This window comes from Hermetia illucens, chromosome 6 (genome assembly GCF_905115235.1).
Source record: "Hermetia illucens chromosome 6, iHerIll2.2.curated.20191125, whole genome shotgun sequence".
Classification (NCBI taxonomy): domain Eukaryota; kingdom Metazoa; phylum Arthropoda; class Insecta; order Diptera; family Stratiomyidae; genus Hermetia; species Hermetia illucens.
This window is the reverse complement of record NC_051854.1, coordinates 5899253-5912408: the sequence shown is the minus strand read 5'-3', so window position 1 is coordinate 5912408 and position 13156 is coordinate 5899253. Positions and strand designations below refer to the sequence as shown.

At 40.7% G+C, this 13156-nt stretch overlaps 2 protein-coding genes across 4 annotated transcripts in view; one reads left to right on the top strand and one right to left on the bottom strand.

Annotated features, from left to right (window-relative positions):
* Positions 1-13156, bottom strand: part of LOC119659407 (serine protease inhibitor 88Ea-like) — a 49373-nt gene that overhangs the window by 33037 nt on the left and 3180 nt on the right. The window lies entirely within an intron of this gene.
* Positions 4209-13156, top strand: part of LOC119659401 (neurofibromin) — a 29900-nt gene continuing 20952 nt past the window's right edge. For 2 of the 3 annotated variants that reach the window (XM_038067470.1, XM_038067469.1), the window contains exons 1-12: positions 4209-4359; positions 8523-8666; positions 8729-8894; positions 8979-9200; positions 9262-9406; positions 9465-9567; positions 9639-9881; positions 10113-10303; positions 10371-10641; positions 10702-11353; positions 11405-11498; positions 12704-13090. In XM_038067470.1, coding sequence (XP_037923398.1) covers positions 4300-4359; positions 8523-8666; positions 8729-8894; positions 8979-9200; positions 9262-9406; positions 9465-9567; positions 9639-9881; positions 10113-10303; positions 10371-10641; positions 10702-11353; positions 11405-11498; positions 12704-13090 — 2678 coding nt within the window. In that variant the 5' untranslated portion in view covers positions 4209-4299. Of the gene's footprint in view, positions 4360-8522; positions 8667-8728; positions 8895-8963; positions 9201-9261; positions 9407-9464; positions 9568-9638; positions 9882-10112; positions 10304-10370; positions 10642-10701; positions 11354-11404; positions 11499-12703; positions 13091-13156 lie in introns of all 3 variants that reach the window. The other variant, XM_038067471.1, reaches the window with a different exon arrangement.

Below are 13156 nucleotides of genomic sequence, written 5' to 3'. Positions count from 1 at the left end.
ACGCTTGCCAAGAACTACCGTCCAACTTCCCTCCTCTCCTTCTGTTCCAAAATCTTGGAAAGATATGTCAGCAACTGGTTGTCCGCCCACTTTGGCCACCGCATAGTGAAAGAGCAACACGGCTTTGTTAAACGTAGGTCCACTGCCTCCAACCTGCTTGACTTTATCAACTTAGTCGTCAAATGTCTGAATTTACGGCAAGAAGTACATACCACTTACAATGATTTCGCTAAAGCCTTCAATACTGTAAATCACAAGATACTTCTATCCAAACTCTCGTCTCTAAGCGTTTCCATACCACTTGTTTTATGGTTTGGCTCTTATCTTTCCAAACGATCCTGCCGCGTCTCTTTTGACGGCTGCAGTTCCCGCTCCTTCCCCCTTCCACTGATGTCTCACAGGGATCTATTCTGAGCCCTTTGTATTTTTTTTATCAACGACTTTCCCCTTCCTTACTTGTCCCTCTTTGCTCTATGCCGACGACCTTAAGCTGTTTTCCGCTATATCGTCGCCTATGGACTGTGTTTCCCTTCAATCTAGCCTAGACACTTTGATTTTGACTTCATCCAACCCTTTTTAGCTCTCTTCAATTCCCTCGTGAGGAATACTCTCGAGTGGTGCTCCGTGATCTGGTCACCTTCCCGTAACTGTGATTGCCTTTCCCTGTTTTGTGTGAAACAAAATCTTATTTAAATCGGTTCAATGTGTGATTCATCGTGTTGATAAAAAATAAAAGTAGTAGTAAACCCAACATGGATCCTTGTAGTACAACAGAAGAGGGGGAAAATAAACTGTATATGCCTCTGTCGGAAAAAATACTGCAGAAAAAATTAGTAAGGTAGGAAGTAAGCTATGTAGTGAGTGACAGGTGATTGATAGGTGAGGCGAGTTTAGGCAAAAGTGTCCATGTAGATGACGTGCACTTCCAGCCACGAATTTAAAAATTTGGCTATGAAATTAGTGACCAATATTTTACAACGCTAGTTCTTTAGCTCTAAGGTTACCGATCAGCCACCACGATACATTTCCCAAGGAGCTTGAAGCAGGAGGAGGGGAAGGAAATAGGATGGTCATTTCCGGTGAGTGTATGATCGCCACTTTCGTGAATAAGCATAATCGTTCGGAAGGATAGAAAAATGATAACCTTGCAAGGCAGGCGGGGGAGAGACGAAGCCAGAGAGTAGAAGTTATACATCGAAGAAAAGTGATTTCAGAGTAAGCAGAGCAAGGAGGAGGAGGAAGGGACATAACAGTCACCGAGAAAAGCTGCCCCCCCTTCTCGTTAGGCCTAGAGTGAACACGGAATCCCAGTTGATTATCGACACGGCTAAATTCAGATCTACGAAATTAGTCTTTGAAATTTGAACCTATCAGGCTGGTTTGACGATGAATGTAAGGTAGCAATGGAACGGAAGAATGCCGCATACCGAGTAATGTTCCATTCTCAAAGAACGCGGGCACGGGCAGAGACTTATCACGAACTCCGTCGAGCGGAGAAGCGACTTCACAGACGGATAAGGAAGATTGGGAGAACCAACGGGTCTATTCACTCGAAAAGTACAGGGAGCAACCGCACAAGGTGCGGAAGTTTTACCAACAAGTCAGCAGGTAGAAGAGCTATACACCTGGACGCTCATCCTGCCAAGACAAAGAGGGAAATCTGATTTCCGACAGAATGGGCATATTGGAGCGATGGGTTGAGCATTATGATGAACTGCTCAACAACCAAAATGTCGGCGAGTTGGAGGATTCGCCAACTGAAGATGACGAACAAATGCTGCCACCATCAAGCAGAGAAGAAACAGTCCGTGCAATTCATCGGCTTAAAAACCATAAGTCGCCAGGAGCCGATGAAATTACAGTCGATTTGGTCAAATATGGAGGCGACCAGTTACACCAAGTGGTTCATCAACTTGTCTTTAAAGTGTGGGGCAGCGAATCAATGCCTGACGACTGGCAAAGAGGCATTATCTGTCTTATACATAAGAAGGGGGATATCACACAGTGCAGCAATTATAGAGGTATCACGTTGCTGAGTAGTTTAAACCGGATACCGATTGTTACGCCGTTGATGATGGTAATGATCTGTGCTTTGAAAACAAGTGCAGAATGGTGAGCATCAGGACCGACATAAGGAGGAGCATCTGAAAATTGGGAAAAACAACGCCCAGGCAGGTTGTAATATAGGAGGCAAAATTAATAGTGTGGTTTAAGCGATTTCTCATGAGGTTGAATTGAAGATCGACACAGGTGTAATTGAAAGCGGATAACTGAGGAAAGAGTGGATTTGGAGCCATTTTCTATTTCATCTTGGAGTATGCGACCCCTGCATAGAGTAAGAGCTATTGGAAATCTCTTCAAGCAGATTACAATCCTAAAAAGAAATGCAATTACTTTGTAGCGAAACAGGGTCGTAGAGAGGAAAACCGGACATGAATGAAAATGCCCGCCCAAAATCGCATAACTGCGGGTGCTTGAAAAAACTCCGAATCCGTGGAAAATCTTATCCTCTCGATGGACCTGCCGTAATATGGTACGCTCTATTCCATATACAACCTAAAAAGTTTCTTAAATTTCCAAGGCAAAGGACGAACTTCTGGTGTGGATCTATTACAAAGAGGGAAACTGCACAGGCTTTGCCTTCCAAAAACAACAACCCCATAGAATAGGAAAGTTACTTTCCGAAGAATCGGAATATCTAAGAATTTTTCTAGATAAGCTTCTTTGGAACAGACATGTAGAGATCAATGAAGAACGAGTACCTACAGCCTATGGGCTGTTCAGATGGACTTTTACTTCGAAATGGAAACTCGCACCTCAAGAGTCAATGTGGATGTCATTAGGTTAGCCATTAGGTTCGTCTAGGCATTTTTAGCCTGGTGGGTTAAGGTAAGACAAAGGAACTTGCACTGTAAGCTAGCCTCATTGCAAAGAACTGTATGTATGGAGAAACCAGATATACCGATGATTCAAAAACAGAAGACAGTTCTCAGCAGAACTCTACTTTTCGGATAAAAACGGAACGTGGACCTTGGAATAACACACAACGGTTTTTGAGGCTGAAGTGTTTGTGATGATAAGAGCAATAACTTAGGTGATTGACGGGAGATTGAAAAGCACACAAATAGCGATCTGCAGCGATAGGAATGTAGAACTTGTTTGAACTCTATATTTAGATTCAATATGATGAAAATACTTTGGGTATCTAGGCACTGTGGCGTAGAGGGAAAATAAGTTTTCGGATAACTTTACCAAAGAGGGTTCAATCTCTCCCATGTCGTGGCCAGGACCAGTAATTTGGATGACAGTAGCATTAGCAAATGCTGTTGTCAAAAGCAGGCAGACATGCATATGTATTGTGAGCATAATTCACTGACTGGACATATGTTCAGAGTAAACGTATCCACAGAACACTTCTTATGTAATTGCCCCGCCCAAGAACGTATTAGGAATGGTGCTGGTATTCTCCAGTTGCAGCGGGTAGCACTATATCTACTGACGGAGATATTACTGTACATAAACGAATCCCAAATATTCCATAGACGGGGGCGCAGAGTACAATGGAATACTAAGATCTAAATGCCCAGAGGATGCGCTACTCTCCCATCCTACGTGCATGTATACAGGATTATCTTTTATATTAAGAATTTAAGAATTAGGGAGTAAATTTCGTCGCATCGTCAATGATATCAATCCGAGAAGAAAGAAGAAGCGACTGCATATGACAGAAAGTTTCTGCTTTAGTGTGCCCAGAATTTCAACTGTGGGAGTATCACTGGGGATGGCATAGTTCTGGTAAACGTTCTGCACTTTATTTCTCGCCCGTCTGCTGGCATTGCCAATGTTGATCTGCATCAGTCTAGCAATGTCCTGCCTTAGTGAGTCCCGCCGACGTTCCAGATGAATTTTCCATGGTGGATCTCTTTGGTCACTCAAACCAATAAAACGAAAGCGAATCTTCTGACCGTGCAATCTGATATATTATTATTATTATTGTTGCAGATACACAAAACCTTAAGGAAGAATGAATTCTGTGCGGTAAGAATGGCTATAAACAACGAAAGCACTCATAGATTGTACAGAACATCCGTTGACAGTCCACTCATGTCATTCTGTCATTTCCGTTATACGCTCTTTAACAGTGTAAGACAAATTCCGACACTATGCAACGCAATTCGATGCCAACTTCAATTCGTAAAATGGTTTTCGTGCAAAGTGGAGTGTATTGCAAGTTCGCTCTGTAATAGTTACCATAAAAGTATGGAAAATTCATATTCTCGCGAGTAAAAATATCACAAAATGGCTACTCAAAAGCCCGGTGAATGGGCCAACTCATTGTTGGCCCGTTTTGAAGAGCAGGTGCGTGAATATATGCAAGTGAAAAATTCCACCCAAACTTGTCCGAAAAATTTTCACGATCAATAACATTCGCGATGTGCGAGTGAGATAGTGCATGGTGAAAAGGAGATAGATAAAGTTTGTTTTGATAGTGGCATGAATGAATTTGTTGTTTACATTAGTGCACGTGCACGAAGTAGCGGCCGGGTCGGAGCGATTTGTATTGAAACGAGAGTATGAATGAAATGTCTATTGAAGGGCGGCGCTACGGAGATAGGGGAGATAGTACGAGTTTATTTTGATAGGGGGACCGGAAAGGAAATAGGGGAAAAAGGATGAATGAAATTGTAATACATAATAGGGTTGAGAGGGAGGAAACGGGAGACGTTTCGTGGAAAAAAATGAAAAAGAAATCATGTTCAGGAGCCGGGGGTATTTCGTTTTAGATTGGTTTCTAGTGTGCGTGTATGCGTGTGTGATTGGTTGCACAAAATGAGAATAGATTGAGTGAAATTATGAATGAAAGTGTGAAGGCTTGAATGAAATTAATTGGGGATTTAATGGAGGTTCAAGTCAGAGTGCATATAATGTGAATGAATATCGAGTGAATGGAGATGGATGGCGTTATTAGCTGGATGTATGGTGAATATTGAGGTTAATTGCAATCATTTCATTGAAAGTAAGAGAACTCGTTGAAAAGTTTGTTTAATGGCGTACTCGCATTGTTATAATTGTATAATGAAGAGGGAGCGAGTTTCTAATGATCTCTAAAACCCTGTTTTTGTCAACCGCTATTATATTCGGCGCTTCTCTCCCAAATCGGTACATAGGACTTTCTTTCCTTATATTTAATTTATCCGGAGATGTTCTCAAAAATCAATATATAAACAAAAAATTGAATAACGAAAACTATAAGGAAATACATAGATACCAAATTCTCAGTAAATGAGGGGAAGGAAGTGACTAAAAAATATGTCAATGATGTGGTGTTAACGCGCAATAACATAGAGTAATCCAGACGAGAGAGGAAAGCAAAGGGGATGATTCCTCCTGGACTCATAAAAGAAATCAAATAAGAAACAAGTCGGGAAACCGGAAGCTGGACGCTTCAGGTATGAAAAGTTTTGTGTATTTCCTTTATAAGGACATTTAAATGTGAATTTGTCCCAATAGTACGTAACACGTAATATACGCAATATATTATGTGAGAATATCCACTTTCGGGTGATATTCAGATTCAAAATCTTGAATTTCCAAAGAAGTGATAACTTTGATCTATTATAATTTTATTAGTAATAGTACGATTTCCAGGAAGTTTGGTAGTGTGGAGCTCTATGTTCTAGCCTACATTACTGCAAATTTGCTTTGGTGCTAGGATGAACTTAAGAGGGGTTTTGCAGCCAATTACTGAAAATGATAGTAATACACTATTATTAACTTTATTTGAAGGGACATTGATATGAAAGACATATCGGAGCCTAGCCCCTATACAGTCGCAGCCTCTCGTTTTTTCCAGATTTTTCGGTTTGACAGTTTCTGAGAATGGCCCCGTTAAATAAATGATCACTTTCGACCCCCGAACTCCCCGCCTTTCCAACAAACAGCTTCGGAAAGTACTAACCAAAACCTTTCATTTGATACCCTGCATGACAATATTTGGTGAAAAAAAATTTACACACCCCTTTTGCATGGACCTCCCCTTAAATTAGACGTAACAGGATATAACTCATTGTATGCGTGAGCGTTCACAGTTCCCACCTTTCCACCAAATTTGATGTAAGTCTCTGACAAAAATGCGTATGATGGACAGACAGTAAAATATGAGGGCTCACATAATTTTCATTGCGGAGTCCATACTTGGAGTTGAACTAACTCTTGCAGATCTTCAGAGCAAGCGAAATAAGGAACTCTACAAACGCCGCAGGCTGAATGGTCTGCAAACAATGTTCTCTACTTTGGGAAGATTCTTTTGAAATTTTGGTTGAGAAAATTGACGATTGATTAACTTAAATGATAGATACAGTAGGAAATGGCAGAGAAAAAGATAAAGAAAGGTGGAGAAGAGGCGTTGAAAATTATTCCTAACAAAAAAGTTAAATAATCTGAGGAATGTAAAACCAATTCCTGTAATTCTGGATGCACAATATCTAGTATCAATGGAGTGTTTGCTTGAATGGACCTTGCCATTGAGACTTACTAACAGCTTCAGGACTGATAACAGATTGGACAAAATGTATTTATATTTTAAACGAGCTAGGAAGACCCTTAGAGAATAGTCCATCAAGACACCTTTGATGGCTTTCATGTAATAGTCACAGCGGTCTTAAAATGAAGCCTCAAGTGGCACATCGGTTACAGAGAATCTTATAAAGGAGGAATGCTATTGGGTAAGCTAAGATAAATAGACAGTGGGCTCGATGAACTAATTCATCCAATCAACCTCTGGAATTCGTACTTCCGATCTGAAGTCAACATGGCGGCAGTAGATTTTTCAATAATCGCCTGAAGGATGCCTGCAATTGGACTTTAAATACAAGTTCAAGGAGTTCCGGCCGCTTTCATAAGGAAATGTTTCAGTCGGTGCACGATCCTGCACATTCCGAATTTGGAACAATGAATTGCTAATTCTTGGGGCAAAGAGCGCATCGCATGCCAAAGGTGGGGCATGTTAGAGAGGAAGGAGGAGTATTCCCTAGGTCGACAAAACGCTTCACCGCCATACACCTCGATATTGTAGGCTATTTACTAGACTTGCAAAGCTACAAGTAATACCTCACAATCATTGATCGGCTTACATGGTAGCTTGAAGCACTACTTCTGAAGAACACTACAGCACTGAGGCCCTGTGTCGAGAGTAGATTCCGCGCTGTGGTGTTCCCATCGTAATCATCACATACTAGGGAATGCAGTTTGAATTTGCTCTCTTCGTGGAGGTTGAAAAGCCCATGTGTTTTAAACGCCAGCGGACTTGTACTTGTGCCTACTATCTGTGCTCCAATGGGACGTTGGCATCGAAAGCTGGAGGCAACCATTATGACGTGTGTTACCTTTTCTTTCGCTGGGCTTTCGGACAGTCGTCTGTCGGGAGTTTGCTGACAGGACTGTTGATCGGGTGTACGGGGAGAACCTACGACTTGCCTGCAACATGGTCTTTAATAAGATAAGAGAGGCGGTATTGGATTGTCGCCCCTGCTACAGGAGGCCGTTGTAAACTTGAAACCGTCTCCGACATCTGGTCACATTGGTCACGTGCAGCCAGCCAGTAGTCAACAACTCTAGGAAGTTCGGAGTCTGTACCTACGTTGTGGTGAAGACTGATGTCACCCTGAAGCCACTGCAGCCATTATATGGGTCGTTTTCCATCCTTTTTCAAACCCGGAAACGATGTAAGGTCAATAATCGGTGTTAAAGTTATAAGAGTACTTGGAAGTTTCCAGGACTTCTCATATAATCCGTTATTGGTATCCCTTTCCCCTAGTGTATTTGAAGTCTTCACCAAATCTACTATGTATGGCTGGACGCGAAATCTTTTGAGAGGGACACGTTTTCCGCGATGGTCAAGCCCGATATATTCCTGGATGTTACGGCCGGGGAAAAATCACCCGTTGGGTGACGCAAGCACGTGATGGTACTACGCATGCCCAGAAGGCGACTGCTACTGGTGGAATAACGAAATTCCAAGTTTCCGGGCAATGAAGCTTTACTAGAGGCTCAGGGGAAAGGCCGATAGCGACGGACGAGAGGAGAAACACAGAGAACTGCGTGGCACCCTAAAATAAGCAATTTTGAGAAGTAAAAAGTATTCAAACAGCTATTCGGCCATGCCGATATAAACACTTGCGGTGGCGCTAATAGGGTAGTAATGAAATGGCTGCGAAGATCGCCTCAGATAACCTGGGATTATTCGTACATGGCAGGTATTCACGTTAAACGTTTGCATTTTTTGGTCACTTTGAGGGTAGAAGGTATGATCCAGGTAAATCAGATAAACTCAACCACAGAAAGAAGGTTCTAGATGTCAATAGTCTTCCTCAACAATTTAATGCGTAGGGTTGGAACGACAGATTATAAGGCACATCACCGCTTGGGAGATTATATGGCACTAGATATCCGATTTCTCCTCTCTTTTCTCTATATTTGTTCGTATTCATGCGTGTATAATATTATTCAATGCTTCATTTCAGCTGCCAAATAAAATCGGACCACATGGCACCCAGGCTCGTCTCAATCAGGATCAACTGATCAATTGTTTGATTCATATATCACGTTATCGATTCTCCCTGGTCATTGCTGGTTTAACGAAAATGCTGCAAAGAGTCAATGAGACGGTATCTATTCTAATTCCTAAGCTTTTATTGATCATGAAACTATTTGGATAATTCTTTTCTAGACACTACAATGTCGAGGACACGAATCAGAACGCTGCTATTACGATTCTCTCATCATTATCCTGACAACTCTCGAACGATGCTTATCAAACCAATCGAAAGATACTGCACGATTTGATGAAGCTATGAACGTTAAGCTGCTCCTTCGCGAAATATGTCAATTTATTGGTGAGTTCATTCTCAATTTATTTTTTTTCTACAAAGTCTTCATCAAGATACGGTTTACGTAATATTAAGTCCTGACAATTACAGACGTTCAGAGCGAAAATAACGCCAATGCTAATGCACTAAAAGCGTTAGCCTCAAAAGTTCTCTTTGCACTTTCACAAAACCATTTTGCGGCCGTTTTCAATAGAATTTCAGCTCGATTACAAGAGCTCTCGGCATGCTCTGAAGAAAATCCTGATTATAGCGATATTGAGTTGATACAACATATTGATCTGGATGTGGTCAGATTGACAAAGCTTCTGCAAGGTATGTATGACTAACAAAAAATTGTGCACTGATTATAACCAACTTTTTTTTTCTCCAACAGAAACTACGCAAAAAATCCGTCTTTTGAAAAAATCTGCACATTTAATTTTACTCAATTCACTCGAAAAAGCCCTCTGGAATTGGATTGAATATCACCCTCAGGAATTTGCTGACGTACAACGAACACCGAATGAAGAATTATCCAAGTATTGCCTCCTGAACCACCAGTCATGCAAATACAATAATGATGATCCTTTTTTTCAGGTGCTGTGAAACATTATTTGATATTTTAGATTCATACGCGGAAAATAAGAAAAGTAGATCGGCTATTTGGCCCCTTCAGATTTTATTATTGGTTTTGAGTCCTGTAAGTGTTATAGACATTGGTTGGAACGATCCCTCAAATTTTAATTTGTCCTGCTTGTCTCCTTTTTTTAGAAAGTCCTAGAAGAAATTATTAATGCTGATTCGGGCGCACCATGCAGTCCTCGTCATATGAAAAAGAAACATTTTATGGAAGGTATAAAGCGAGGTTTGGGTCCTCATGCTTCATCGAAACAGTTGACTGAATCCGCGGCTATAGCATGTGTCAAGCTTTGCAAAGCCTCAACATACATTAATATTGCAGATTCGAATAACGTTACGTTCAAGCTGGTTCAAAGTGTGATCAATGACTTGAAGGTAATTTTTCAGGTGTTTATTTGATATTCCGAGAAAAGCCGGGATTTATTGCTTTGAAGCGAATTTGGATGATGATAAAAATAAGGTTTTATGGTCTTCATTAAATTATACGTTTCTATCCATTATCTAATATGGGAATTTTAACCCGTTTCATCAAATATCTTATTTCGAATTGATTGGGTATCACCACAAATTTAATCTAATTCTCTATCAACATTTAACTATCATTAGGCTTTGCTCTTCAATCCTGCAAAACCGTTTTCACGTGGCCAAGGTTACAATTTTCAAGATATCGATCTAATGATCGACTGTTGGGTATCTTGCTTCCGTATTAATCCGCACAATATTGAGGCATTAAAAGTTTGTCTCAGTCTATCCTCACCACCAGCCTATCATTTCGTTATTGTTAGCTCGCTTTTGAGGTGAATATATAAAATAATCTAAAAAAAGGACCTTTCAAATATCAATGGAGCTCTTCGTCTATTTTAGAATTGTCAAACAACCACGATTACCATGGTGGCCCCAAACTGATGTAGTGCATTATAGATCCGGAGAGTTGAGGGGTCTTTTTACCGACACTTTAAATAAGGCGACGCAAGGTTATATAGCACATACTCCGTTAAGGATGATAACATCGCTGACGTTGAAATCGAAGGATGCACAAAGTCGCCTCACGCGACCAGATGAAGGACCTGCTCATAAGATGCTGTTGCTGCTGATGGTTCGGCTCATACATGCCGACCCGAAACTTCTACTTAATGTAAGGACTTCGCTTTTTATTCATATCCTAAATGCTGACGCTATTTTTCTAATATTTCAGACCCAAGGTAAAGTGGCCCATGAAGTCCAGAGCTCCACATTGGAATTGATCAACGGTCTTGTAAGTTTGGTTCATCAACCTACAATGCCGGATGTCGCACAAGAAGCTATGGAGGCGTTGTTAGCGCTCCACTCACCCGAAAAGATCGAAGTTTGGAATCCAGAGGCTCCTATTAACACTTTCTGGGATGTCAGCTCCCAAGTGCTGTTCTCGATTTCCCAGAAATTAATTCAACATCAAATCGCTAACTATACAGACGTATTGAAGTGGCTTCGAGAGATTTTGATTTGTCGAAATACGTTCTTACAAAGGCACAAAGACTATGCACATGTTGGAAGCACAATTGCGATTTGTAAACAGGCACATATTAAATTAGAGGTTGTGTTCTTCATGTACTTATGGTCCGTGGATTTGGATGCAGTGTTAACATCACTTTCATGCTTTGGACTGCTCTGCGAAGAGGCTGAAATCAGATGCGGTTCAGATGAGTTGACTGTGGGATTTATAATGCCCAATTATCATATTTATCAGGAGTTGGCACAATGTTCAACAGGTATTAGTACCAATTTTAAAAATTTCAGTCTTAAAATTATCACAATTTTTATTGCAGGAAATACTGATACAAAATTCAGTTTCTACGAGGATACAAAAGGTTAGTGATCACAAGATTTATTTAATCAAAGAACATTCATATTATTTTCAGGTCGTATAGCGCTACGGAAGAACATTATGTCGTTGCTTCGGAAAATCGAACATTGCGTCAATGGCGTTCAACCTGCGTGGGAAGAGACGTTCAGGTTTGTTGCCCCGTCTGTTCCTACCTTCTATACTTAGTTATGTCATGAACTTAAGAGAAAAGAACACACGCTTACCAGTTAGCTCAATATCTGAAATCAAGGCCCAACAATGAAGAACAAATTTGCCTCCCAAAAAGTTTCTCAGATGAATGCCGATTTGCATGGCTGAAGGTGGAAATCTCGGCGCGTTCTACCTTGCCAATCATAGCTCCCAGTATTACGAAATTCACCGTACCGGTTCAAGAGATTGTAATCAATTAGCCTTTTTAGCAATTATGACTTCTCTCCCTGACTGGTGCCTTTTGGCGTCCTTCAAAGGTACCGAAATTTCCTTCGCATCGTTTCTTATCTCTTTTTCGACTTTTCCGCTTTTTGAATGTTGATATACTTGAAGTGACTGAGTAGTTCTCCTTCTTTTTACAAAGTTTTTTTTCTATTCTTGACCTATTAAAGCCTTAACCACTATCACTATGTTATTAATGAGGTAATATAATTGGTTATCATTTACCAATAAATAGGACATAGTGCGTCAACCACACTTATGCGCCATCGTTCCTGATTTACCGAAATGCGCTTCAGCTCTCCCCAGGACTTCCCGAAATGCTTGCACTGCTACTCCACTTTTGGCATGGCGTAGCAGCAATGGAGTTGTCGCCCCTCCTATCCACTAACAACGTTCTGGAAATGGGGAAGGAGATTATTTTGAAAAAGCTTCAGTTTCTGCACCTTAAACTTCAATAAAGTCCTTTTTCTGAATTTGTCTCCATACTTTTGGGATAGACCAAGTGCCCTTATTGACAATATATCACAAAAATACAAGTCATAATATAGGGCACGATAGTGGAAACTTTAGTGGAAAATGGACAAAAATGTACAAAGCTATGGAATGTAAACTAGCATTTCCCTTGTGAATTTTCTGTTCTTTTAGACATTGTTAAATGCCACTATTATATAGAAGTGAATATTTTGACACATTAAAGGCCTACATATACTGCGCGAGTATTCCTAACTCTAGAAATGGAAAAGTAATTGTAGAAAATCCCACGAAGAAAGAAAAAAACAATCCTTTATATCTGAAGTGTCCAGTTTACGACTTCCGATAGTCACACTCCAGGCTGGTTCTCTTTCTCTTATAGTTCATTATATCAAATCAGCCAAATTTGATCCTTTTATTCAAAATATATAACAACATTCTCTTCTAATAGGAATTGGGAAGCTACCAGCAAACTCTTACAATCCTATCCAAAGTACAAAACTGAGGACGGTCAGGCAGAAGTCTTCCACCGTGGAATGGGAAAAAGACGTGCTAGTCACCAAAGCTCCGAACACGATCTTGAAGAACAAATCACCGAATGGGCTAACATGACTTGGTTTCTTTTAGCCCTCGGTGGTGTATGCTTACAACGACCACGGCTACAACGACAACTTCAAAGTCAAGCAAACAATTCATCTCTTTCCTCTCTAGCACAAAACTCTCTCTATTCGCTATCAAGCTCAGCAAGTTCCGGACGAGGTTCGTGGAATACAAGTACAACGTCTTCTTTTGTTGGTTCGACGGTTCCACAGGAAATTCAATATTGTCCAGTTACACAGTAAGCTCATTTTTACGACCCCTGCACCCAGCTTACATATATGCTTAAAAACTACGCTTTTTCGCT